Genomic DNA, 25,565 nt, shown 5'->3' with positions numbered 1-25,565 from the left:
GATATTTTCCCCCCAAAACGAATGGATTTCGCACACTACTACAGCTAGGGAAGTTTTCCACATCTTGTCCAAACCCTGCACATGAGAACCCTAGATCGCTAACATGTTTCCCTTACCATGTTCCACGCAGATCATTACTTACAATTTTTGCTTGCGAACATTGGAAACCCGTTCGGTGAGGGAAAAGTCCTGATGTCATAAAATCGCTAGGCAACGATATAATAAGATTTGGAATTTAGAGCCACGAATATTCGGCATTGTCTTGATAATTTTTTTTCTTTTATAACACATTCGCACTTTTTGTTATGGGCAATCAAACCATAACATTTTAAAAAGATGGCTGCTAAAAGCAAATACAGTGTTCTTTTACCCACGTACAACGAGAAAGATAATTTGCCACTGATTGTCTGGCTTCTTGTTAAAACATTTACAGAAAGGTAGGACAATTATTCCATAATAACTATAGGATGCTCTGGAAAGTTTGCTTTGAAGAAAGTGCTAGCTCGCTAGCTAGCTTAGTCCAGGGAGTGTTGGATAGGTTAGCTATATGTGTTGCTCGCCCCCCCACAATTTCGCAGACATGCAAACTCTGCTGATTATAGTAGAACCTGCTGCTTTCAACGAGGGAGGGTGAAGTATCTTTTACATCCTGCCTGATTATTTTTTTTACATTCTTCCTAATTATTCCTTTTTTACATTGCAAGGGTGCCAATAATGCGAACTTCACAAATATTTGGTGTTAGAGTCACTCGACCTACCCCAATTTTTGATCGAAATTTTTGATATACTTAGTCGGAAAAACTAGAGTGACAAAAAAATCTTATACGCTTGTTTTCTTCCCACAGTCATTACCCACCATTATGTTGTGCTTCCCTTTAAAAGGCGAAAAGGGTTCTAAAAACTAATTGAATACGGCTCACGGAAACGAATTAAAACGAGGTGCCAAAAGTTATCATTAAGTATTGTCGATTTAATAGAGCGCTTTGATGACTGGATGGTTGGATACAATTTTTCAAATTTTCGAGTTATTATTTGCCGACCGACCGACCGACTCTATTTTTGGTGTTCAAATGACTCTAACACCAGATATTTGTGACGTCAGCCTAAACCGCATACACCGTAAAAAGTGCAGGGTCAGTGGGCGAGTGCAGCGTTTTGAAAAAAAAGGAAGTATTTGCCCTAAAAACCCTACATACATCGAAACAATGCCTGAAAAAGTAAAGAAGAACAGACACAATTGATTAAAAAAACTATAAAAATTAAAATAAACTTACTATGAGGGAGCGAAGTTCTTAAAAAAACTGTTTTTGATAGTTTATAATAAGATTTACTTGATAAATTACTTATGTAATATAAACTTTATTAACTCCTTTATCTTTAAGCGCCTTTTTCCAACTATCGTCTGCATAGTACAGTACTGGAAAAAAGTTGTTTAACATCGCGCTTCGCGTATCGCGATTGTATTCTTGACCCGCGATACGTTTTTTTACTTTCAAATTGTATCGAGAGGGCTTCGCGATGCATCCGTCTCGATATCATTCTCGAAGCTATCGAGGCCATTAAGACTTTTTCATAATAGAACTATATATTTTAAAAATAAGAGTGTATTCAACAATGATTGTGGATGTTTAAATATAATTATACTTCCTTTGTGTTATATTTTTTTAACTTATGCATAACAATCTAGGGTATACAGCTAGCGTCCATCTTTCTTTTTTAGATCACATTTGGAAAATTTAAGAACAAGAACGGTGATAGAAACGCTTCATTAGACGCATTTTAAAATTTTAAGAACGAAGAACGGTGATAAAAAAGTTTTTTTAGATTTTAAGAACTTAAGAACGAAATGCAGCAATGTTTTTTAGATCGCATATTAAAAGCTCGATACGTTAAACAACCTTTTTCCAGTCCAAGTTACAAGCAATTGCATTTCGGGAATGCTCCTGTCGAGTTTGTTCAAGTGCGGGCGGATTCGGACGACAAATGTCAATTTAATTCAAAAAGTCGCCTGAACTCGCGTTTGCGGCTTATCGGCATCCTCTTTACATTCCGCCTACACCTCTCAAAGCAAAATAACCTAAATTGTATCGTAACCTGTCTAATATATTGATTTACCTTGCATTAAACAAATTTACGTTTTTCCAATAATAATCACTTATTATCGCGCAATTTTATACTCTTGATGTAGGAAAGGTTTCAAAAGTATTTTAATTGTAAACTCCTAAGAGTTAATTTCTGCGTTGTCATTTTCCATTTTTCTCTTTTGCAAGAAGTTAAAACAGTATGAAATGTTTTCAACAGGTGTTTTTTGGGTTCACATATCTGATCCAATCTCAAATGAACAGATGTCTTAAAATTCTACATTAGTCTTGAAACAGCGTTTTCCACAGCGTTAAGTTTTTCTTCCGTTTATTGTAATTCTATTGGTTGTTGTGAAAGGGAGTCCAACGCAAAGAAAGACTTCGTTATTGTCTGTTACACTTTATTCTTACAGCCTTAAGGTTGTAAAATTATTTATGGTCGTTGTTCCAGCCGCAAAAGGTCAAGAATTGACGATATATAGGGAGAGCAATGTAAAAATTTCAGAAATTTGTGTGCAAATAGGAAAATTGCAAAAGCAGATTTTTAATTAAAATTGCGGAATTAAAGATTACTATTTGTAACGTCAAATAGCTTTTGTTTTGCTAAAAGTATATAATTTTAGAATTTACAGAAAAATTGTGAATCTACATTTTGTATAAAACGCTGAATTTTCTATTTTTTGTTAATTTGCGGGAAACTTATAATGGGCGCAAAATACATTTATATTGCACTAAAATTATCAAGGCAAAAATTTCAATAAAATTTTTGGAAAAAAAGACTTAATGGGTAGGCCATAAGGTAGGCCATCTGGCCTAGGTCATGTCCTATCGGGCATGTTTTCCTTGAACCCCCAAGAGATATACTATTTAATAAGTTAAACCACACGGAGAGGGTTAAATGACAAAAAAGGAAGGGAAGATTTTGGCAAGTTCTGTATTTTGAAAAAAAAATTGCCCAAAGAATTCCAGTGTATTAAATGCACATTGATCTGTTCAAGCATAAATTTTAAAACCTGTGCTTACACTAATTTGGTAAAAAACGGCATTGCTCAGGTGATAGGGGACCTGGGATATGGGCAGTGCTGGAACAATAATAATTTTGTTACTACGATGACGTGCAGCACTTTTTGGAAAACAACAAAGCATGGAAGATTAGCTGGGTGCAAGATTTGAACCATATTGCAAATTCTTGCACATGACTGGCTTAAAATGTCCACCCTCTGTAATAATGAAGGTTGCTATGGCAGAGTCAACAAAATTGAAAGCGTTGTTTTCAAATTTTTGGAATAATTTGGGTGAGTTCTGGAATAATTTAGGCAAGTTCGAGAGTTATCAGCAAAAAACAGTAATTTTATTCCAAAAGTTGTCTAAGCTCCCCCTCATATATACGACCCTTTTCGGGGATTCTAGCCGCTATCAACCATAAGTGACGAAACAAGTATTGTAGTTTTTGCAAACTAATTAGAACTGGTCCTTCTTCTTATTCTTAACAAAAGCCTTCACACAAAAAGCCAACAAAGTATTTGCATTAAGGACCCCATGTTTTTTTTACAATGAAAAATTGTTTTGTTTAACATTTTAATTTAATTATGTTTCAGGGGATAATCATAAAATTTTAACTGGCATTATGTTTAAATGCTGGCTGCAAAAATAATAAAAATCATATTAACAGCGATTAACATGTTTATTTGACCTTTTTGGTTTTTTTGTGCAAAATAAGTGTCCTAACTAACTAAAAACGCTGCATACACAAGTGTTAGTTTGACTAAGTAAACTTATTTTTGACTTTAATAACTATTTCTATAATGGATGAAATAAGGCGTTCGAACAAAAACTGTTGCATGATAGTAAGTAAACAAAGTTATGTGAATTTATTAAACAAGTTGCATCAAATACAGACCTTTTGGGCAAGACACTTACATGAGATGAGAAAAGTGTCTTTGGTAAAATCTCAAATTTAGTATAAATAAGCAAATTTAAAAGAAATTCTTTCATATGACATGTGAGTCATACAGGTCTTTCAGAGTATAAGTTACTGTAAAAATAGTAATAGAAAATGTGCTAGATAAGAACTAAATTTTTAACTAAATCTTAAGTCAAAAAAGTTGTGAAGAAAAAATCATAAGGGAAAGAGAGGGAAGGGGGTGCTTTCACATGTAGTCATTGTGGATTTTTTATGTGCCGACACATATTACTAAATGCGTATTACAGATTTTTAATAGCAGAAGGGATATTGTAGTAAAGTATTGCATAAACAGGCTGCATTTTTTTTTCAGAGGAAAATCATTCTACCATTTATGTAATCATTGAGTCGCATAAAAGATTTCCTGTTAAGTGTGGAAGTGCGAAAAACGTGCAGCGCTATAATACTTGTTAAATAATAGGTTATGAGTGTTTTCATCATTGTTATCGTATTTTTTATTACCCTTCAGAGGAGTATATCAATAACATTGAAGTTAAAGAAAGAATAGTTTATTATCCTTCTAGAAAAAAGGACTAACAAATTCTGACTTTGTTATCTGATTTATCTTGGCTATTTATTTATTTTCTACTTTCAAAATAAAAAATGTCCATACCTGTATATAAACCTCTGAATAAACTATCTGTTTGCATCACTGACATATTGTTGCTCGTTCCTAGCAAGTAGTGCGTTCAGTTGCGGCTCCCAGTTCAAATCCCGCTAACAACCAGGCAGTACGTTAGTGATGTGCAAAGTATCTTCAATGTGATAAAAAATGTTACTATAGAATGACTGGCAGTTTTTTTTTCTTTAGTAAAATTAATTATGAAATTATTATAATCGATGATGGAAGTCCTGATGGCACACAAGATGTTGCTAAGCAACTTAGTGATATTTATGGTGATGATAAAATAGTAAGTTTTTGTCTTTGTTACACATATATTTTAACATAGTGGATATACCTACTCTCCATATCGGTTTTGTTGACAGTAAATTAACAACGAGAATCATGTATTTTTAGCTGTTGAGACCAAGAGCAAAGAAACTTGGATTGGGTAGGTTATTTTTCTGGTTTTTTTTGTTTGTTTGCTTATTTAAGCACGTCTTCGTGGATAAGTATAAGTTTTATTTGCATATAAATACAATTTGCAGAAGTATAATAGGGTAAAACGTGATTTGAATTGAGTTAAAAATGTGGAGTATGGACCTAAAAATTGACTGCAAATGATTCTTTTTTAACATTTTTTTAGCTGATGATGCCAAGATAGTATATAAACTTTTTGCTCGTCCTGTCCCCATTTTTTTATTTTTTAATAATGGTCCTAACAATCTATAATTAAAGTTTTCGATTTCTGTGTTTACTCAAATTATTTTCTGATGTCCATGCAGTATGAAACTAAATGTAGTTTTAAATGAAAATATCTTGGGAGTGAAAGAAACTGTTTAAAAAATGTGTTACATATTTCAGGAGCTCTAAAGTTTAACATTAGTTTCCACCTTTTTCAATATTTTTTCTGGTAGATTTCTCCTCTGTTTACATCTGCATCTACTTTCAGGTACTGCATATATTCACGGATTACAATTTGCTACTGGTGATTTTGTCATTATTATGGATGCAGATTTATCACATCATGTAAGACATTTATAATTGATAGATATTCACGTCACGACACATCGTATTGTGCTGGGTTGTGCTTAATTTTTGAACGAATTTGTGCTCATTTTTACAACGTTTTTTACGTTAAAACTAAAAATAAAATAAAAATAAATTCATTTTAAAACTTGCTTGTAAGTGAATAGCAAATATTTCTTTATTTTCTGTATAATTCCTGTCTACACGATTAGGTGTTTTAAAGAACTACACATTTTGTTTTGTTTTTTAGCCCAAATTTATTCCGGAGTTTATAGCGTGAGTATATTTTTCTTTTGACACCAACACAACTTTCGTTTTTATTATTCCAGAAACAGAAACTCATGTTATTAAGGAAAAAAATTAACTTTAACTTTACCTTATTTTGAGAGAGTGCTATCTCACTGTGTAATCTATATCACATTACACAGTCAGATAGCACTCTAGACATATCAGATTTTTATAGAGATACTTAATTCGAATGTTTTAACTGTTACTAATTTTTGCATGTTAATTTTCATGTGAATACAAATCGAAGTTTTTGAAACTTTTCAGGTGTCAATACTCATTTCCAGCTTCCAATTTAATTACTGACTGAATTGTAGCATAAAATGTCACGTTGTTTTTTATGTCACCCCTTTTATATTAGCCTGCAACAAAAACACAATTATGATCTAGTTTCTGGTACAAGATATATTGGTGACGGAGGGGTGTATGGCTGGGATCTTAAAAGAAAAATAATAAGGTATGCGAAATTAATTTCGGGAACTTCTTTCTAATTTTTAACAAATTTAAACACTAAATGCCACCAAATATTCGCAAAATTAGGTGTCGCAAACTGTTTAACATATTTTTACATCGAACTCGGTATTTTTTACTTATTATTTGACATATTTTGACTCTGTTTCGAATAAAAAAAATACCTTCCATCTTTTTTTTTTATTAGTTATTACATCCTTTCTACTTTCATAGTTTACTTCTCCTCAACTGCATATGTTTGTTGTGATTTCTTTTAGTCGCGGAGCGAATTATGTGACACAAATTTTACTGCGTCCGGGCGCTTCAGATTTAACAGGAAGTTTTCGGTAAGTTCTTTTAACTACAAATTTTGGAAAAAATAATATGGACAGGATTGTCTCTACAACTAATGCGAACTTAATTTTAATATAACCAACTCGTGATCTGAATTTGTCAACAATGACAGCGAGATTAGAGTTTGATTTCTAGATGGCTGTGCAGTCACATGATAGGTTTGTTAATGGCTGTGCCGTCGCGGAATAGGTTTTTTATTGGCTATGCACTCGCGAGAATGGTTTTTATTGGTTGCGCAGTCCCGGGATAGGCCATTAGTTTTTCAGTTTTTAAATTTTTGCGCCAATGTAACTAGAAATTGTTATTTAGGTTATATAAAAAAGAAGTACTCGGAAAACTAGTTGAAGCTTGTGTGTCGAAGGGTTATATCTTTCAAATGGAGATGATAATACGAGCAAGACAGTTTAATTACACCATAGGAGAGGTTGGTTAATTCTAATTGTTTAATTGAATTTAAATTTCTTTCGACAAACTGACTCTCCATTGATAACTTATGACAAAACAATTTGAAGGTTTTAATTTCTTTTTTGCGTTGAAGAACTACTTTCTTCAGTTTTGCCCCCCCCCCCCCCCCCCCCCTTCTTCGTTGAAACGAAATGAGATTCCGTCAGTATATTGCGTGTTTTCAATGTGACGCCTCGTAAGGTGTTTTAAATATTCAAGTTTATTATTTCTTGACAGTATGAACCTTCAAATGTGTAAAAATAATTTGGACTTACTATTTAAACTGCTGAGTCAGCAGAAATTTCTAGTTACAATGTTTAGGTCAGGAAAATTTGTTTTTCTAACGAGCTTTAACTTTTTACCACCTCCTCATTTTTTATTTATTTCTTATTAAAATAAACTTTGGTTTAAGGCTTTTGTTCTGTTTTTTGAAAGATTCCTGCGTGGCATCTGCCGCATCCAACGTTCTTAAAGAAGTATCTAGAGTAAACGCATTTCCGCGCACTATAAACCATAACCATATGAGTTACATCTTTGAAATTTTTAAAGGAAACGAAAATGCTATCGGAAGTTGGAGCTAGCGCAGCACAGTACTATAGAGATCATCCAAGAAATTCTATGTTATGCGCCATCTTTGTTGTTTAGCGTTATATCAATTACGTCATTTGTTTACATAATTTTGCAAGCGCTAAGTTTTAAAACCATATTCGCAGAAATAAGTCCGTGTGTTTTTTTACGCTTGTCAAAAAGTGATCACAGGCTCGCTTTTTAATATTCTTTTTTATACTACCGGTCAAAAGAAATAGTTAAACTTTGCATCCCTAAATAGGGGAAGGATGGAAGGGGAAGGATGGAAAATTCCAAAATACTTTTTCACAATTTCAAATAACCACTGTCTGCTAAATTACAGGCATATAAGGAATGGGATGATAGAAATATTCCAACAGGCAAGTGGAAGACATATTCCATCCGCAGTATCTTTTTATCCACACAGCACCATCCTTATTAGCGTAAAACGTTTTATCCCAAAATTTTCCACGTATTTGGATAATGCTTTCAAGCCTGTTAGCACATATCCACAACTCGCACATATCTACAACTCGCACATATCTACAACTCGCACATATCTACAACTCGCACATCTCTACAACTCGCACATCTCTACAACTCGCACATATCTACAACTCGCACATATCCACAACTCGCACATATCCACAACTCGCACATATCTACAACTCGCACATATCTACAACTCGCACATATCTACAACTCGCACATATCTACAACTCGCACATATCTACAACTCGAACATATCTACAACTCGCACATATCTACAACTCGCACATATCTACAACTGGCACATATCTACAACTCGCAAATATCTACAACTCGCACATATCTACAACTCGCACATATCTACAACTCGAACATATCTACAACTCGCACATATCTACAACTCGCACATATCTACAACTCGCACATATCTACAACTCGCACATATCTACAACTCGCACATATCTACAACTCGCACATATCTACAACTCGCACATATCTACAACTCGCACATATCTACAACTCGCACATCTCTACAACTCGCACATCTCTACAACTCGAATATATCTACAACTCGCACATATCTACAACTCGCACATATCTACAACTCGAACATATCTACAACTCGAACATATCTACAACTCGCACATATCTACAACTCGCACATATCTACAACTCGCACATATCTACAACTCGCACATATCTACAACTCGCACATATCTACAACTCGCACATATCTACAACTCGCACATATCTACAACTCGCACATATCTACAACTCGCACATCTCTACAACTCGCACATATCTACAACTCGCACATATCTACAACTCGCACATATCTACAACTCGCACATATCTACAACTCGCACATATCTACAACTCGCACATATCTACAACTCGCACATATCTACAACTCGCACATATCTACAACTCGCACATATCTACAACTCGCACATCTCTACAACTCGCAGGTCATGTGGCGATCTTCAGTTTAAATTTTGTCAACGATCTTTTGTTGACCTTAGCGTTATCGAAAAAGTGCTCCTAAAACCTGATTTTATAAAATTACCGAAATTAAAGAGGAGTTGTTGAAACTTGACGTTTTAGGGTGAATGATTATAGTATTATAGCTATCGCGATAAGTGTATGATGATACAATTGCCGCAGTATTGCCATAAGTGCGATAAATGAAAAGTCGCTGCAATTTAATTAACCACGAAAGTTATTTTTGTTAGTAACTTACTATATATTATATATTTCCTTAGGGTAAATTGTAACTATTGGAAGTTCGAACGTTTTGTCTCAAGTGTAAATTTCTTCATTTAGGTGCCAATCAGCTTTGTTGATCGTTTTTACGGTGAATCGAAACTTGGTGGCAACGAAATTTATCAATTTGTCAAAGGTCTTTTGTATCTTTTTGCTACCACGTGATTTTTTTGCAACCACGTGATTTTTTTGCAACCACGTGATTTTTTTCTCTGGGTATATTGTATATTTATTAAACTATGTAATCGGGAATATATAAAGAGGGCATGTAGACATCTATACATTTTAAATGTGAGTTTTTTTCTTTTCCCTTGTACTTTTTTACCCCTCCACTGATTAGACCAAAAAAAAAATGTGGAAGTTGTGTACTAGAGCTAATTTTAAAGGTTTAAGGACTTAAATTGTCAATTAAGCCCAAATTAAAAAAGATGCAAGAATATCGATTTTGTCTTCAGGTAAAGAATCCCTACAAGGCTAACAATTCTTAAATTGTAGAGTTCTCTTTTTTTATCTGCAAGAAATGTAGTTGTCAAATCTAGTGACAACCTTTTAGAAAGCTGCGGTAAAGTGTCTATGAAGCTGATATTACCAAAAACGAAGCTCGTAACGGTTCTTTATTTACAGCAGGCATATAACCTTCGCTTTTATGATCTTAAGTGTTTGTTTGTATTTCCTGTTTAACTTATAGGGAGCAAAAAATTTGCCAGCAAAATAGTTAGTTGCATTAGTAAGTTGAATTTTGTGCTCGTATATATGATTAAAATCGCATATATTATGCACCCGTAAGCGAAACTGCTTATTAAAAATATGCACTAGTTATCACACAGTACTATATAACGTATGCTTTTCGAGTTCTTAAATTATTGCAGAAAAATTATTCACGACTTTTTAGACGGGTTTTGAAACATACACGTATTTTTTTAAAAAAAACTTTTTATAAGGAACTATAGAGGCTGGAACATCCGATAAATAAGAAACTTAAGAAATAATTTTCCATGAACATACGCATTTCATGAACATACGCTTGTGTGATTATTGCAGGACCGTTCGTTGAATATCAAGTTTTATATCCACCCTTAGTGAGCAATATATTGCTCACTAAGAGTGGCTAAATCTGATATTCGACGAACGGGCATACGGCCGTGCTTTACAACTAGCGGCCGCGCTTTTTGCCGATAATTATGCCAAATCTGGTTGCATTTAAAAAATCATAACTGGCAGCGACTTATATGTAGCGGTCGAATGTTGTAACTAGCAGCGCGACTAGCTAGCAGCCACGACTTTAACTAGCGTTCGCGACTTATTTTTACATAGAATGCATAGAATGATCTTCCAGCATTAAATTGTATGCCTGACATATTTTTTCCTTCCACACCCAGGCTCATTGGAAGATTTAGTTTATTTTTACAATGGTATGCATCCTAAACTTAAATACAAAGACATATGTCCCGTCATTGCTACACCTCATGAAAAGAATATTAGTATGTATCAACTGAAAGCTCTCTTAGAGAAGAAATGATTCAGCAGAAAGCGAAATGTATCAGATGTCATCTTGAAAGGTATTATTCAAAATGAACTATTATCTAAAGCTAGACACCACCAAATGACTGAAAATGTGTGTGTGAAATATGGCATTCGTGTGTCGAAAGAGGATGTTCGAAACGTAATTAAGGTGGTTCCCCTTGAAAAAATGTCTAAATTTCAAGAATTGTTTTTACCTCTTTTCTTACAGCAAATTCATCTTAGAAGACCGTGGCAAGTAGTGCTTATGACAAATTTAGGTTTTTATTGCGCATTCTGCCACTTTTTTAAACCAACCGCAAATGTAACTGCATAGCAACGCCCATAGCAACCATTTTCACATTTTTGTACAGCTTTTCGGCCCCTCCGTCGATGTTTAATTCTTTGCAATTGCTAGATGATACTTTAGGGCCTCTTAAAGCAATATATGACATTTCTGAATAATAAATGAGGTGTTCCACATACAGTCAGAAAGCTGTCTTAACGATGCACCCTGCGAAGTGAACTCGTCATGAATTAGACTTAAGACTTGGGTATTTGGTGCTTTTCAGGTCAAAATAGTGCTGCCGTACACCTTTTCTCGATGCACAAGTCAAGAATGTCCATAAAATAATCTTTAAACAAGTTTTTTTTTGCCATTTAAGTTCGGAATCCACGCGAAACAAGAATTCTCAAGATCAAAGCAGCCGCGCTTTACAAATTCTTCTGTCGATGCAGGCATTAGTACCACCTAATATTTAATTGAAACCGGTTTTTTAATCGAAGTTGTCCTTCAGTTATTTTGTCGAGGTATTGCCTGTTTTGCCCTGTTTTAGCTCTTCTTTTCAAAAGTTCGCTTGAAATAAAGCATATTATTCAGTTATTTGGTTAGGCCTCGAGCAACCAACCAATGAAATTTTTGACTTAATTTTGTCGTACTGTCACATACTATGGTATATCCTCAAATATCTTCAGAAAAGACAATCCTCTGCATTATAGTTTTTTCTAGGGGAACCACCTTAAAGAAGTTGACCGAGAAGGTGTTAGAAAGTCGAAAAAGTAATGTCGTCAAACGCGGAATGTATTGGTCTCTTGGCCCCGGCGATGTACATCATTTGGGTGGCAATGATAAGTTGAAAAGATTGGGATTCTGCATTCATGGATGCGTAGATGGTTTCAGCAGGAAATTTCTATGGTTTGTTGTTGCATCTTTTAACAAGGATTCAATTATCATTGCTAACTATTATCTGCAGTGTTACTGGTATAAGTTTTGCCCAAAACAGCAACAAAAATATGACAAAGTGTATCACTTTAAATATGATCAACTCATATTTTAACAAAACCACCACAAAAACCCAATTCGTCCTCATTTGCAGTTACGACGTTTTTTAATGGTAAGACGATAGTCTTAGAAGAAGTTGATATTTTGGGAAAAAACAATATCATCCTCAAAAATTATCTTTAAAAGCTCATCAAAACCATAAATCGCGGTCACGTGTTATAATTCACAAGTCGCGGCAGCGTGTTATAAGTTGCAGCCGCGTATCAATGGCTCATAAGTCGCGGCTGCATGTTATATCTCGCTGACGCGTCATCATCATTTACAGTTTGCTGAGCCACTACGTGACATACACATTACACAGACTAGATTCACACTGCTTCTGGCAGTGAAGTTGGCGTCCGCGGCATAAATTTGTAACACGCGGCCGCTAGCTGTAAGTTGCGGGCGAGAGTTGTGACGCGAGTTTTACCACGAGTTATGAACTAGAATCCAGTTCGTTCAAATCAGCTACGGTAAGTTGTTAGTTTAGAGCTCTAAATTGCCACAAGAATTGTTATGATATGCGTTTTAAATTTTCTTTTGAAAAATTAAAATATTTTTTTTTCTTCCCTCACCAAATTGAGACTTTTTTAAGACAAAATTAGTCAAAGAGGAGGGGGTAAGGAAAATGGTGTTTATAAGCGACATCTTACCTGTATGACCCAATAAGATTTATATTGCATGCCCACTCTTGTATCAGATTTATCTATTCGTGGCAAAACAGTGCTATTTAGTCGCGTAGATAAATCTTGACATCCAACTGATAGGCATGCAATATCTGCGCATTGTCAAACGGAGCAAGAATTCAGTCCCAAATCCATAAAAAAATTATTTTAACACAAAAACCTTAACGCACATTTGGAAAAGGAGTCAAAGCACAAAAAAACATTTTTAATTTTACAATATGTTTTTATTAAGAGGATAATAATGATTGTTAATCTTCTCTTGGAGTAAATAATATTTATTATACATTTCTATTTATTCTGCTACATACAATCTTTTTCTTCACCACTTCTCTTTAGAGACACAACCTCAATTCCACCGTCCCCAGTAGGTATTTAAAGCTCTCTGTTTATGTATCACTAAGACACTTTCTCCAGAAAATGTTTCTTGATGCATTTCGGAAGAGCAACTGCTCGGCGGTTATTCTTTTTGCGATGAGTTGTAAATGTCGCTTACTACACCATCTCCCGAAAGCACAATATGCTCTTTTTTTATTTCTTCTATGTCATGTTTGATCAACACAACATTTTTATCATATGTGGATGGATGTAAAGAACTTGGTGGCGTGAGCAGTTAACTTGTGCAGTTGTCAGATTCCTGCATTTTCGATTTATACCACCTCTTATATATACTTGTATGTCTTGATTGTTCGCAAGATAAATGGTGTCAAATCACGTGAGTAAGAATATTAAGATTAAGAAAAATAGGATTTGAGGGTGAGTTAAAATATGTATGTCTTGAACCTTCATACGAAAGTGGTTTCAAGTCACGTGACATTCGTGACGTAGAAAAAATCGCGGATGACTGAGCAAGCAAGACGTGACAATTCTTAAAGGGAAACTAAGGTCAAAATTTTTTTTTTTCATAAAAACGTTTATTATACTATTTAAAAAAGATACTTTAAATTTTTTTTCAAAAAAAATTTATTTTTATGAGGATTTTAGAGTAAAAAGGTTATTATTTACATCTCCGTTAGAGTACATAAAAAAACTCTACGATGGAGAGCAATGACGTATGATCCGCGAGTGAGTAAGTGAAACCATACTATAAGGTTCGCCTGATTTGATGTATGAAGACATAAAAGATGAATTTTACTTCTTAACTATAATTGTACATTTTGTCTTTACTACTCAAAATGCCAAGTTGCCTGGCATATGGATGTTCGCAAACCACAACTGCTAAAAAAAGTTTTTTCATGATCCCAAAGCCAGTGAATACAACTGAGAAACTTCGCGCAGCACAATGGTTGCATAATATTGGTACTGGATTGAATGTAGAAACATTTCCATTTGGGAAAAATAAAGTTGTATGTGAAGACCACTTCCATCCTGACTGCATAAAAGATGATTTAAAAGGACGTCTAACGGGGATACCATCGAAACGGAAAGAGCTACTTTGTGGAGCAGTTCCATCTATTTTTAAACACAAAACTTACGAATTTATTAACATGGATGGCACTACCGTATTAAAACGTGATTCATCTTTAAAAAGAAAAATGCAGGAAGAATGCCTACATGTGAGTTACAAAAATCATGTTTTTTAATTTCAACCTTTCCCGGTACAACTCTTTTAGCGAACATATTTAATACTCCTTTTTATAAATTATTGCGCAATATTCAGCCTCATCATGAAAAAGAGGCAGCCGTTGCTCCAAATCTTTTATATTTTATTATCTCTTACGATACGGGGACATTGAAAAATCACGCGCAACGAATAATGGAGAATTAATTATCTCAATAATAATTTCCCGTATTTTGTGATGACTATTTGATTACCTCCATAATTGTATGCACGTATTTTATGATAAACATTGCTAATTACCATTTTACGAATTTTTTTCAAGAGAGAAGACGTACTATCAAACTTTATTACTTTTAAAACTTAAAACTTCAATAAAACTGCTATTTTAATAGCAACAACTCTCTACACAGACTCAGTAGTTTGTGTAAAAACTCAAGAACAGTTTATTATAATGGAAAACAATGACGGAGACTATGAAATGATAGTAGAAGACTTCAACGAACTATTTGAAGAAAAGTCAGTAGGTAAACACGTTAATATTAAAATTTTAATGGTATACGAGAAAGGGGAGATTCACCAAACTGTGCACACTGATATTATATATTTTGTCAGCAGATAGGTTATTAATATACATCAAATTTTGTACAAAATTTAAAAACTACCACAGCACACCATAATATATATAATAGTTTATCCTCTACTTAGTTTCCTCTTGATTTTATTTAGCTCATGAAAGTATCATATTAACAGAAGATGACATTAGTGACCCACATATTCATATAGATTTTGAAAAACTTTCAAATTACAAAGTCGAACATTTAAAAAGATGGCTGGTATTCTGAGGAGACACACTTCAAGGTATTACAACTTTGAAAGAAGCTCAAGTTCATGTTATGAGCTATTTCGAAAATAAAACTGAAGCCAAAATTGTAGATCCTACACCTGATAAAATCTGGCTACGTAAAAAAGCAGAAAAAATGGGAGTTATTTTGAAACCGCTGTGGAAAGAGGGAATGCTTCCATCAAGGAATGCCAAATTTTACAGTTGAACATATTCAAAATTATCATGAACATGTCAATGAAACATTTTGTAAAAATTCAACAAAAATAAAGAAACATTTTATACGTGGCGAACAATTCCTCAAAGAGAAGTTCTTAGATACTGATACAATATATGTTAAAGAAGATGAAACAATATTTTGTTTGAAGGGTGTAGCTGCAGCTAGTTTGAAAAAAGCAAATAGATGGGTTTTTTTAGCCATAGAGAAAAAAACCTCCAATATTGAGTTTGCGAACTGTCAGTGTCCAGCTGGACGTTGTGGGACATGTTCTCATGCATATGCTATGATGAAACTTTTAGCAAAGTGGGTAGTAGATGGCCTATCTATGGTACCGGCAACTAAAGCATGTACTTCAAAGCCCTGCGTGTGGAATGTTCCGCAGTCCAGAGGTAGAATAGAAAAGGTTCCTATCATGGAAATGATGATCAAGTCTCCTCCATCGAAAAAAACTAAAAAAACTGACAATGTTCAAGACAAAAAGGATAGATATTTTTATATACTTTATATATAAATATAAATAAGTACTTGAAACATATCATAACCTTGTAAAATATGAAATATACTTCAAAGTGATATTTTTTGCAAGGATTGATTTTTACGAGTTTGCAACATTACCACAAAAATAAGCTATAGAAAAAATCATCTCCTTGAGGTATATCTCATAATGTGTGTGTAGCAGTAAAAAACTTTTTAGATATTTTTATGCATATAATTGTAAAGATTTTCTTTTTCTAAACATTCTATACCTTTAAAATTGGTTCTTGAAAATTTGCTAACATTGCACAAACAGTGATGATCTGGTTAAGAGAACCTAGCATGTTAACAGGATCAAATATGTAAAAAGTTTTCAATCTCTGTATCATTCTTTCGACATGTATTCTTTCAGCGGCAATTTGTTGACTTTGAAGAGGATAATAATGATTGTTAATCTTCTCTTGGAGTAAATAATATTTATTATACATTTCTATTTATACTGCTACATACAATCTTTTTCTTCACCACTTCTCTTTAGAGACACAACCTGAATTTCACCATCCCCAGTAGATATGTAAAACTCTGTTTCTTGATGCATTTCGGAACAACAACCGCTCTGCGGTAATTCATTTTGCGGTGAACTGTAAATATCGCTTACTACACCATCTCCTGAAAGCACAATATGCTCTTTTTTGATTTCTTCTATGTCATGTTTGATCAACACAATACTTTTATCACATGTGGATGCATGAAAAGAACTTGGTGGCGTGAGCAGTTGACTTGTGCAGTTGCCAGATTCCTGCATTTTCGATTTATACCACCTCTTATGTATACTTGTATGTCTTAGAATGTTAATCATTCAAGATGCTCCTGAATTTTAACAAAAATTATTTGATACTTGACAATTAGTGACGTAGAAATCGCGGAGTGCGATGAGCAAAATTATTTTTTTTTTTCCTTTTTATAAATTATTGCGCAATATTCAGCCTCATTATGAAAAAGACGCAGCCGTTGCTCCAAATCTCTATAATAATAGCCGTCGTCTGTCTGTCTGTTCAAAAGGGTTACCGATATTCCTTTGATCTTTCCGCGAATTTTTAGAAAACAGGGGGTTGTTTAATCGCAAATCTTTTTAATTAATTGAGCTAAACTCAAGAAATTAATTTATTACCTTAATTAATTACTTTAAGTTATGAACCTTGATGAAAAAAATAAATTAAGAGATAAAAATGAATGAATTACTTTAATACGCCATTTTTAATAATAGTTACCCCCGTGACCTCAATCGCCGTTTATCGCATGTTTTAACCCTCACCGGATAAATATTTACATAAATAATCCGGTTCCTCCCTGCACTTGTGCCTCGATTTAATTGCCCAATCAACAGTCTTGATTATATGTATAAGCCAATCAATAAGCATTGCATTTTCCGCGGCAATTGTTACACTTTTACTGCCCGGATAAGAAAATAGAAAATACGATGTAGCAACGAAGTTATGGCAAGGTAAGACAAGAAATTTTCCTGATTAATTCTTTGGAAAGTATCTCATTAATTATTTGCCGTTTTTACCCTTCCTAATTTCTACTTTTGAAATTAATTTCTATTTCTACTTGTAAGAATACAATTAGCTAGCTACATCTTTGGTGTTTGCTTAATTTTAGTTTGTTGTTTATAAGCTGCGTCAATTTTTATTCTTTAGCTAGCTACGTACCTATAGCTGTGGGCTACATATAGCTAGCTTAAGAATAAACACTGGTGTAGCTGCTAAAAAAATACTCCACATAAAATGGATTTTCCTCAGCCAAATGAACTTTTCTTATTGGAACATAATTATGCATTACCCCGCTTGGAAAATGTTGAAGATGTTGAGCATGCTGAAAGGCAAAGACAACATCATCTTGAAATTGTACGACGAAGGAGGGCCAATGAATCTTTGCAACAGGCCCAACAGCGTAGAGCAGCAGATGCTCTACGCCAAAATGCAAGACGAGCAGTAGAAAATGTTGCAGATGCAAATGCACGACAGCATGCTGATGCACAACGTCATCATGCGAATAGAGAAAATGAATTACCTCAGCAAGCTGCAGTAAGACGCAGGGCAGATGTTTTGCGTCATTGAGTAGCTAGGGCTCCACGTTTACTAAATTTAGCTAGGATTAACAATGTTTTACCTCCTACACATTCTGCAGGTGAGTTTAATATAGTATGTCAGCATTGTGAAGCTATTAAATTTAATAATGAAAATCATTTTAAGTGTTGTCACAATGGCAAAGTGGCCCTACGTGCCATATTACAATTTCCTGTTGAAATACGTGAATTGTTAAGCAACGACTCTGCCCAAGCTAAACAGTTTCGTAAGTATATCAGAGTATACAATAATGCTTTTAGTTTTGCTTTTTGTCAGCAAACATTCGACCACCGCCAGGTCGTGGACCACCCTGTTTTAGAATATGTGGTCAATTATTTCACAGGTATGGTGCTTTATTACCTGCTCAGAATGAACTACCTAATTTTAGCCAATTGTATATTGTAGAAGCTGCAGCTGCCTTAAACATGCGTATTGAGAATCCAACACATGCTCATTGTAATCGCGAAACAGTGCAGATAATTCAAGATGTTCTTAACAGGGATTCTCCATATGCTGCAGCTTATAGCAATATGGCTGAAGTGGAACGTGAAGAAACAGCCAGAGCAGCTGCGGAAAACAGACAGCCTTCTGTTGTAAGTATGGTAATGCGAGAGGGTAATGATCGCAGAAGGTATAATGCCCCCTTGCATCAGGAAGTTGCTGCCATCTTTGTTGGTAATGATGGTGCACCTCCTGCTGCAAGAGATATTGTTGTTTATCCACGTAATCAACCTTTGCGACAAATCCCTTATACATCATGCAATATTGATCCTATGATGTATCCCATTTTATTTCCACGTGGTGAGCCGGGTTGGGACCCAAACATGGCCCATGTCAGGGAGCATGCAACTGGAGTTAGAAATAGGCTAACCCAGTTGGAATATTATATTTACCGCATTGCTATTAGGCGAGAATTCTCTGCCCTTCATTTAGCAGGTAAATTGTTTCAGCAATTTTTAGTAGATGCATATGTTAAAGTTGAAGGTCAACGGCTTGCATTTATTCGCCTAAATCAAAACCAGCTTCGAGCAGAGTCCTACCAAGGACTTCTGGATTACCTCCAAAATGCTGCAGATCAACGTAACTTGCAAGCAGGTAATGTTGTTGTCTTGCCTTCCACCTTTTCTGGCTCACCCCGTAACATGCATCAGTTGTACCTTGATGCGATGGCATTGGTTTCAAAGAAGGGTAAGCCAGATTTGTTCTTGACTTTTACTTGCAATCCAAAATGGCCAGAAATTGTTACTAATTTGTTACCTGGTCAATCTGCTTCTGATAGACCAGATTTAGTTGCAAGGGTGTTTAAATTAAAATTACTTGCTTTGAAAAAAGATTTAAAAGACGGTGTATTAGGTGTTCTGTGTGCACATGTAGATGTTATTGAATTTCAGAAAAGAGGTTTACCGCATGTTCATATGCTTTTACATCTACACAATGAGTTTAAATTATGAAATGCTGATGATATCGACTCATTAATTTGTGCACAGATTCCAGATCAAAACCAAGATGCTGAATTGTATGATATAGTAAAGTCATGTATGATCCATGGCCCATGTGGCCTCCTTAATAATACATCTCCGTGCATGAAAGAGGGTGAGTGTACTAAGCATTTTCCTAAGCAGTTTAATGACAGAACTGTTATAAATGTAGACGGTTATCCCATGTACCATCGGCCTGATAATGGAAGAACGGTAAGAATACGAAACTTAGATGTTGATAATAGGTGGGTTGTGCCTTATAACCCTTTCCTATGTAAAAAATATATGGCACATATAAACTTGGAAGCGTGTGTGTCAATTAAAAGTGTTAAGTATTTGTATAAATATATTTATAAAGGTTATGATACTGCACACATAGAAATCAATGAGCGCATCGATCATGATGAAGTAACAACATTCTTAGATGCTAGATATGTATCTGCACCTGAAGCAACTTGGCGTCTCTGTGAATTTCCTATGCATACTCAGAGTCATTCCATCATAAGACTTCCTGTTCACCTTCCAAATCACCAGCAAGTGTTTTTTAGGGAAGGCAACAAGGCTGTGGCTGCTGACAGGGCTGAAAACTCTAAGACCATGTTAACAGCCTGGTTTCAATTAAATCAGCAGGACCAGCATGCGCAACGATTTTTGTACACTGAAATACCTTACCACCTTGTTTTTCGGAATACACAACAGCAAAAACGGTGGGTAGTTAGGCAATGCGGTGCTGAAAAGATAGTAAGTAGAATGTATATAATGCCAGCATCCGCGAAGGTGAAAGGTATTTTTTGCGGGTTCTTTTGTTGCATGTCCCTGGTGCTACGTCTTTTGACAATTTAAGATATTTCGAAGAAAATCTTTATGCTTCTTTTAGGGATGCATGCTTAGCACGAGGATTGTTAGCTGATGACAATCTTTGGATTCGCACCATGAATGAGTTCGTGGAATATGCTTCTCCATCTAAATTGAGAAAAGCGTTTTCTTTTATATTGATTCACGGTGAACCGAATAACCCACATGAATTGTGGGAATCCTTTCGTGCTGCAATGATGGAGGATTACTTACGTCACCACCCTGAAGTACAGGCAGAACAAATGGTGCTAGGTAAAATTAAAGCGGTTATTCAGCAATTTGGTAAGCGTCTTACTGATTTTGGTCTTCCTGCTTTACAGGAAGCTTTGCTTGATGATTTGCCAAATGCTGAAGAAATGAGGCAGGAGGCTCTAAATATCAGGCCTTTGTTAAATGCCGAGCAACTTCATGTAGCTGATTCTGTTATAAATGTCTTCACCAATAATAACATTAATGTTGCCAATATTTTCTTCCTAGATGGGCCAGGTGGCACAGGTAAAACTTTTACATACAATTACATTATTAAGGAAGTTATTGCGAGAAATCTGTGTGTTGCTACTTGTGCCTGGACAGGTATTGCTGCTACATTATTGCCGAATGGTAAGACTGTCCACTCTCTATTCAAGTTACCAGTCCCTGTTTTAGACGGCTGTACATGTAATATCAAACCCAATAGTGACCATGCAGCATTTTTAAGAAGACAGGACATCATTATATTTGATGAAGCCAGCATGATACCTAAATATGCTTTGGAAGCTATTGACAGAATGTTTAGGGATATATGTAATAGTGAAATTCCATTTGCAGGTAAAGTTATTCTTTTGGGAGGAGATTTCCGTCAAGTACTCCCTGTCATCAGAAGAGCCGGACCTGCGCAAATTGTAGAAGTTTGTTTAAAAAGCTCACAACTCTGGCCCTTGACTCGAATTTTCCACCTCCACACAAACATGAGAGCTGGGGAAGGGGAGCAAGTCTTTGCTGAATTTCTTTTAAACCTTGGTGGTGGTCATTTGCCACAAAAACCAGATGATCCAAATCAAGGTTGTATTGAAATTCCCCATGAATGTGTTCTGCAACCTAATGAAAATATTGTTACTTCTATCTTTAGTGAATTAGATGATGTGGAATTTTCACGTTGTGTCATCTTAACTCCAACAAATGAAGAAGCGTTGGAAATAAATGAACAAATTTTGAATCAAATTCCTGGTGATACCCATACATACTACAGTATCGACTCTGTTGTTTCGGATGATCAAGAAGAAATTGATTTATATCCCATGGAGTTTATTAATTCCTTAACTCCAAGTGGTATGCCACCACACCAATTAAATGTCAAAGTTGGATGTGTTGTAATGTTGTTAAGAAATCTGTCCCTTAAAGACGGTCTTTGTAATGGTACAAGGTTAATGGTTCGGAATCTGCGTGCAAATGTTATCGATTGTGAAATTCTTACCGGTATCCGTAGAGGTGATCGTGTGTTAATTCCGAGAGTGTCCCTCTGTCTAAATGATACAAATCTACCCTTTCAAATTAAACGCACCCAGTTTCCTTTAAGATTGTCTTACGCATTGACAATAAAAAATAGGAGTCAAAGCCAAACTTTTGAGAAAGTTGGTATATACTTGCGTAGACCTTGCTTTAGCCATGGACAATTGTATGTTGCTTTTTCACGAGCACGGTCATTTGCTGCAGTAAAGGTAAAGGTTGTCAGTACTTATCAACAAGGTTATGTAGGGAATAGATGTTTCACAAAGAATGTTGTTTTTCCACAAGTGTTGTAAATATTTTAATTTTCTATTACTGATACAATGATTGACAGCAAGTTACTGTTTACCTCTTGAAAGGTATGTGGGCTGTACTGCAACAAGTTATTGTGTACCTCTTGAAAGGTATGTGTGTTGCGTTTCAGGCAAATTACTGAGTACCTCTTTGAAGGTATGTTTGCCATGTTCAGTAATCTGTTCAAATTAATTGTCCTGTTCAAATTAATTGTCACTTAAAAAAACAGTTCTACTCCCTACTTCACCATGTTGTTATTTGTCATTACTGTGTTTCCATTTTTTTGAATGTGTTTAATTAGCTGAGTGTTTTATAGGGTGGGGTGCATAATTTCGTGGCTTACCTTCTCGTGGTGCACCCTGTACGTATTTTCAATTTTACTTTATTAGTACAGTAAAATTAATGTTCCTACCTTTTTCAAAACTAAGACAATAGATGTTTCAAGGTAATTTCCTACAGCTGTGTAGCATATCTCATTTTATGTTTAGTTATAATTGTATTTTTTATTTACAAGTTTTTTGTTTATATTTTTAGCAAGCCTTATGTTCTTATGTACTTTGTTTTTAATTAAAAAAAACTTAAGAATTACACACAGTCCTAACAATTTATTTTCTTTTTTTCTGAAATTTACTTTTTAAACACCAGCCTTTTTGTGAATCTTTCTTAAAAGATAACCACAAAAATTAGTTATTACCTCAAGTTTCATAGATTACTGAAATTTATATATAGACATAATTACCAATAAATTTTTTGTACTAAGGTGATCCTGTCTGTTGTGTGCGAATAAAGTAATGTTGAAAATGCAAACTAAAAGCCACGGTTAAAACATGTTTTCTACTTTTTTATTTCACTTAAAAATACAACAATTTTGTGTACTTGCAAAAAATGAAGACAAAAACGGGGGTATAAAACCATGTCTTTCCTGTACTACTGCTGTATTGAAAAACATGATCACTACTCACCCTCTATTTTTTTCCTTTTAGTCAAACAATACAAAATTATAATGGCGGAACACATAAAAGAGGGTATTGTGGTGGACAAAAGTGTCAAAGAAGCCGTGGTCCAGGAGGGACGTGTAAATGAAGAGGAACATGTTGTAGAGAAGGTGGTTGAAGGTGGTTGTACAGATGTAAGTAATCCATTGTAACCATCCATCAAAGATCTTTAAATCTCCAAATGCAAGATTTTAATCTATCTTACAGTTTATTCTTACTGTCACACCATTTTATTTTTAGGAACTAACCTATGCTCTGTACAAGGAGTACCGAAATGTACATAAAGGGCCGGTTTCCAACCGGTCCTTTCAATTTTGGCAAAAAAATAGTGGGAAAGATAAAGACGGTTTTCAATGGAAAAAAAAAACCTCCAAAAAAATTAAAAAAAAAGAAAAAAATAACAACATTACAAAAAATTATATGCAAAAGTTTAAGGTGATGAAAGGGGCTAAGATGTATTTTAACTAATTAAAATACATTTAAAAAATAATTTTTTGAAAATCAACATAAAGTTAACAAGAACACGAAATCATTTCTTTATTTTGAAATACGTACTTTTTTCAAATATGCTCCTTTCTTCACCTTATACTTTCTAGGATTTAAGTAATAAACAGTTCCTTCTACATTTTCTTATAGTTAATATAGTTAATATAGTTAGTTAATATATAGTTAGTTAGTATTTTGTCTTAACTCCCGTAGATTTAGTAAACAATTTTGCCAGCATTTAAATAATTCAATTGCAATGCTCAGTTTTCCTGGTTTAATAGGTAATTTTAAAAACATTATAGCTAACAAAACTCTGTATTGCGTTGCCTGTTTACGGATTTTAAGTTTGTCTAAACCGTTCAGTTATTGTTTAGAGTACACAAAAAATAATCCATATTTTTTTGTCCCTACCACATGCCTAAGTTTGTGCATCACTAACCATGAACTTAATGCTTCGGTTCAAAGCTGGCTACAATGAGGTTAAAGATTATCCAAAACTTTGGCCTTTGGATAACCTTTCGGCAAAACTGACACCCCTGTAGGAAGCAGTTAATACGAACACTATAAAATGTTCGGGGGACCAGCAAGCCTGAACCTGTTATATTTTTATATTACCATCATGTTAATTATTTCATTTTTTTCTAGAAAGCTTAAAAACTGAGTTAATAAATGAAATTTTATCTTGGAAACTTTATTCCTGATTTAGTTCAAGGTAATGTTTTATTTATTTCGTATATTTTTTTATCTTTGTGTCTCTCAGGCATTATCATTATATTTACTAAAAGCTGCATGTCTACCTCCACCTAAGCCACCAATAATCAATACTTGATTACTGGTGGCTTACCCCGGCGTTTCGACGCCTGGTTTCCCGGCTAGTCTTTTATATTTTATTATCTCTTACGATACGGGGACATTGAAAAATCACGCGCAACGAATAATGGAGAATTAATTATCTCAATAATAATTTCCCGTAATTTTCCGTATTTTGTGATGACTATTTGATTACCTCCATAATTGTATGCACGTATTTTATGATAAACATTGCTAATTACCATTTTACGAATTTTTTTCAAGAGAGAAGACGTACTATCAAACTTTATTACTTTTAAAACTTAAAACTTCAATAAAACTGCTATTTTAATAGCAACAACTCTCTACACAGACTCAGTAGTTTGTGTAAAAACTCAAGAACAGTTTATTATAATGGAAAACAATGACGGAGACCATGAAATGATAGTAGAAGACTTCAACGAACTATTTGAAGAAAAGTCAGTAGGTAAACACGTTAATATTAAAATTTTAATGGTATACGAGAAAGGGGAGATTCACCAAACTGTGCACACTGATATTATATATTTTATCAGCAGATAGGTGATTAATATACATCAAATTTTGTACAAAATTTAAAAACTACCACAGCACACCATAATATATATAATAGTTTATCCTCTACTTAGTTTTCTCTTGATTTTATTTAGCTCATGAAAGTATCATATTAACAGAAGATGACATTAGTGACCCACATATTCATATAGATTTTGAAAAACTTTCAAATTACAAAGTCGAACATTTAAAAAGATGGCTGGTATTCTGAGGAGACACACTTCAAGGTATTACAACTTTGAAAGAAGCTCAAGTTCATGTTATGAGCTATTTCGAAAATAAAACTGAAGCCAAAATTGTAGATCCTACACCTGATAAAATCTGGCTACGTAAA

The 25,565-nt window shown here is 34.4% G+C and overlaps 5 protein-coding genes across 10 annotated transcripts in view; all 5 read left to right on the top strand.

Annotated features, from left to right (window-relative positions):
* LOC130614309 (uncharacterized) overlaps positions 1-19,711 on the top strand; it is a 100,645-nt gene extending 80,934 nt beyond the window's left edge. Inside the window, exons 2-3 of the mRNA XM_057435739.1 lie at positions 18,045-18,316; positions 18,661-19,711. Coding sequence (XP_057291722.1) covers positions 18,681-19,706 — 1,026 coding nt within the window. The 5' untranslated portion in view covers positions 18,045-18,316; positions 18,661-18,680 and the 3' untranslated portion in view covers positions 19,707-19,711. The remainder of the gene's footprint in view (positions 1-18,044; positions 18,317-18,660) is intronic.
* Positions 180-9,816, top strand: LOC130614310 (dolichol-phosphate mannosyltransferase subunit 1-like). The gene is made up of 9 exons (XM_057435740.1): positions 180-437; positions 4,856-4,955; positions 5,063-5,096; positions 5,598-5,674; positions 5,925-5,950; positions 6,321-6,416; positions 6,688-6,756; positions 7,073-7,187; positions 9,587-9,816. The coding sequence occupies exons 1-9, from the start codon at positions 337-339 to the stop codon at positions 9,689-9,691; spliced, it is 723 nt and encodes a 240-aa protein (XP_057291723.1). The 5' UTR covers positions 180-336; the 3' UTR covers positions 9,692-9,816.
* On the top strand, positions 14,825-16,646 carry LOC130614313 (uncharacterized). The gene is made up of 2 exons (XM_057435742.1): positions 14,825-15,115; positions 15,318-16,646. Exon 2 carries the CDS (start codon positions 15,621-15,623, stop codon positions 16,161-16,163), a length of 543 nt encoding a protein of 180 aa, XP_057291725.1. The 5' UTR covers positions 14,825-15,115; positions 15,318-15,620; the 3' UTR covers positions 16,164-16,646.
* An 82-nt stretch (positions 19,712-19,793) lies between the features above and the next one.
* On the top strand, positions 19,794-20,624 carry LOC130613586 (uncharacterized). The gene is made up of 2 exons (XM_057434909.1): positions 19,794-20,517; positions 20,611-20,624. The coding sequence occupies exons 1-2, from the start codon at positions 19,794-19,796 to the stop codon at positions 20,622-20,624; spliced, it is 738 nt and encodes a 245-aa protein (XP_057290892.1).
* Positions 20,625-20,649: 25 nt separating this feature from the next.
* On the top strand, positions 20,650-25,464 carry LOC130614308 (ATP-dependent DNA helicase pif1-like). 6 transcript variants are annotated; one of them, XM_057435737.1, is made up of 5 exons: positions 20,650-22,285; positions 22,684-22,728; positions 23,351-23,496; positions 24,494-25,124; positions 25,327-25,464. In XM_057435737.1, exons 1-3 carry the CDS (start codon positions 20,666-20,668, stop codon positions 23,369-23,371), a joined length of 1,686 nt encoding a protein of 561 aa, XP_057291720.1. In that variant the 5' UTR covers positions 20,650-20,665; the 3' UTR covers positions 23,372-23,496; positions 24,494-25,124; positions 25,327-25,464. The 6 variants fall into 6 exon arrangements, with proteins under 6 accessions (XP_057291720.1, XP_057291721.1, XP_057291719.1 ...); XM_057435738.1 differs by having other exon boundaries at positions 20,650-20,840; positions 21,066-23,496; XM_057435736.1 differs by having other exon boundaries at positions 22,684-23,496.
* Positions 25,465-25,565: the final 101 nt, after the last annotated feature.

Source organism: Hydractinia symbiolongicarpus, chromosome 11 (assembly GCF_029227915.1).
Source record: "Hydractinia symbiolongicarpus strain clone_291-10 chromosome 11, HSymV2.1, whole genome shotgun sequence".
Taxonomy (NCBI): domain Eukaryota; kingdom Metazoa; phylum Cnidaria; class Hydrozoa; order Anthoathecata; family Hydractiniidae; genus Hydractinia; species Hydractinia symbiolongicarpus.
Note: the sequence above shows the minus strand (reverse complement) of the source record. Positions and strands in the feature narration are given on the sequence as shown.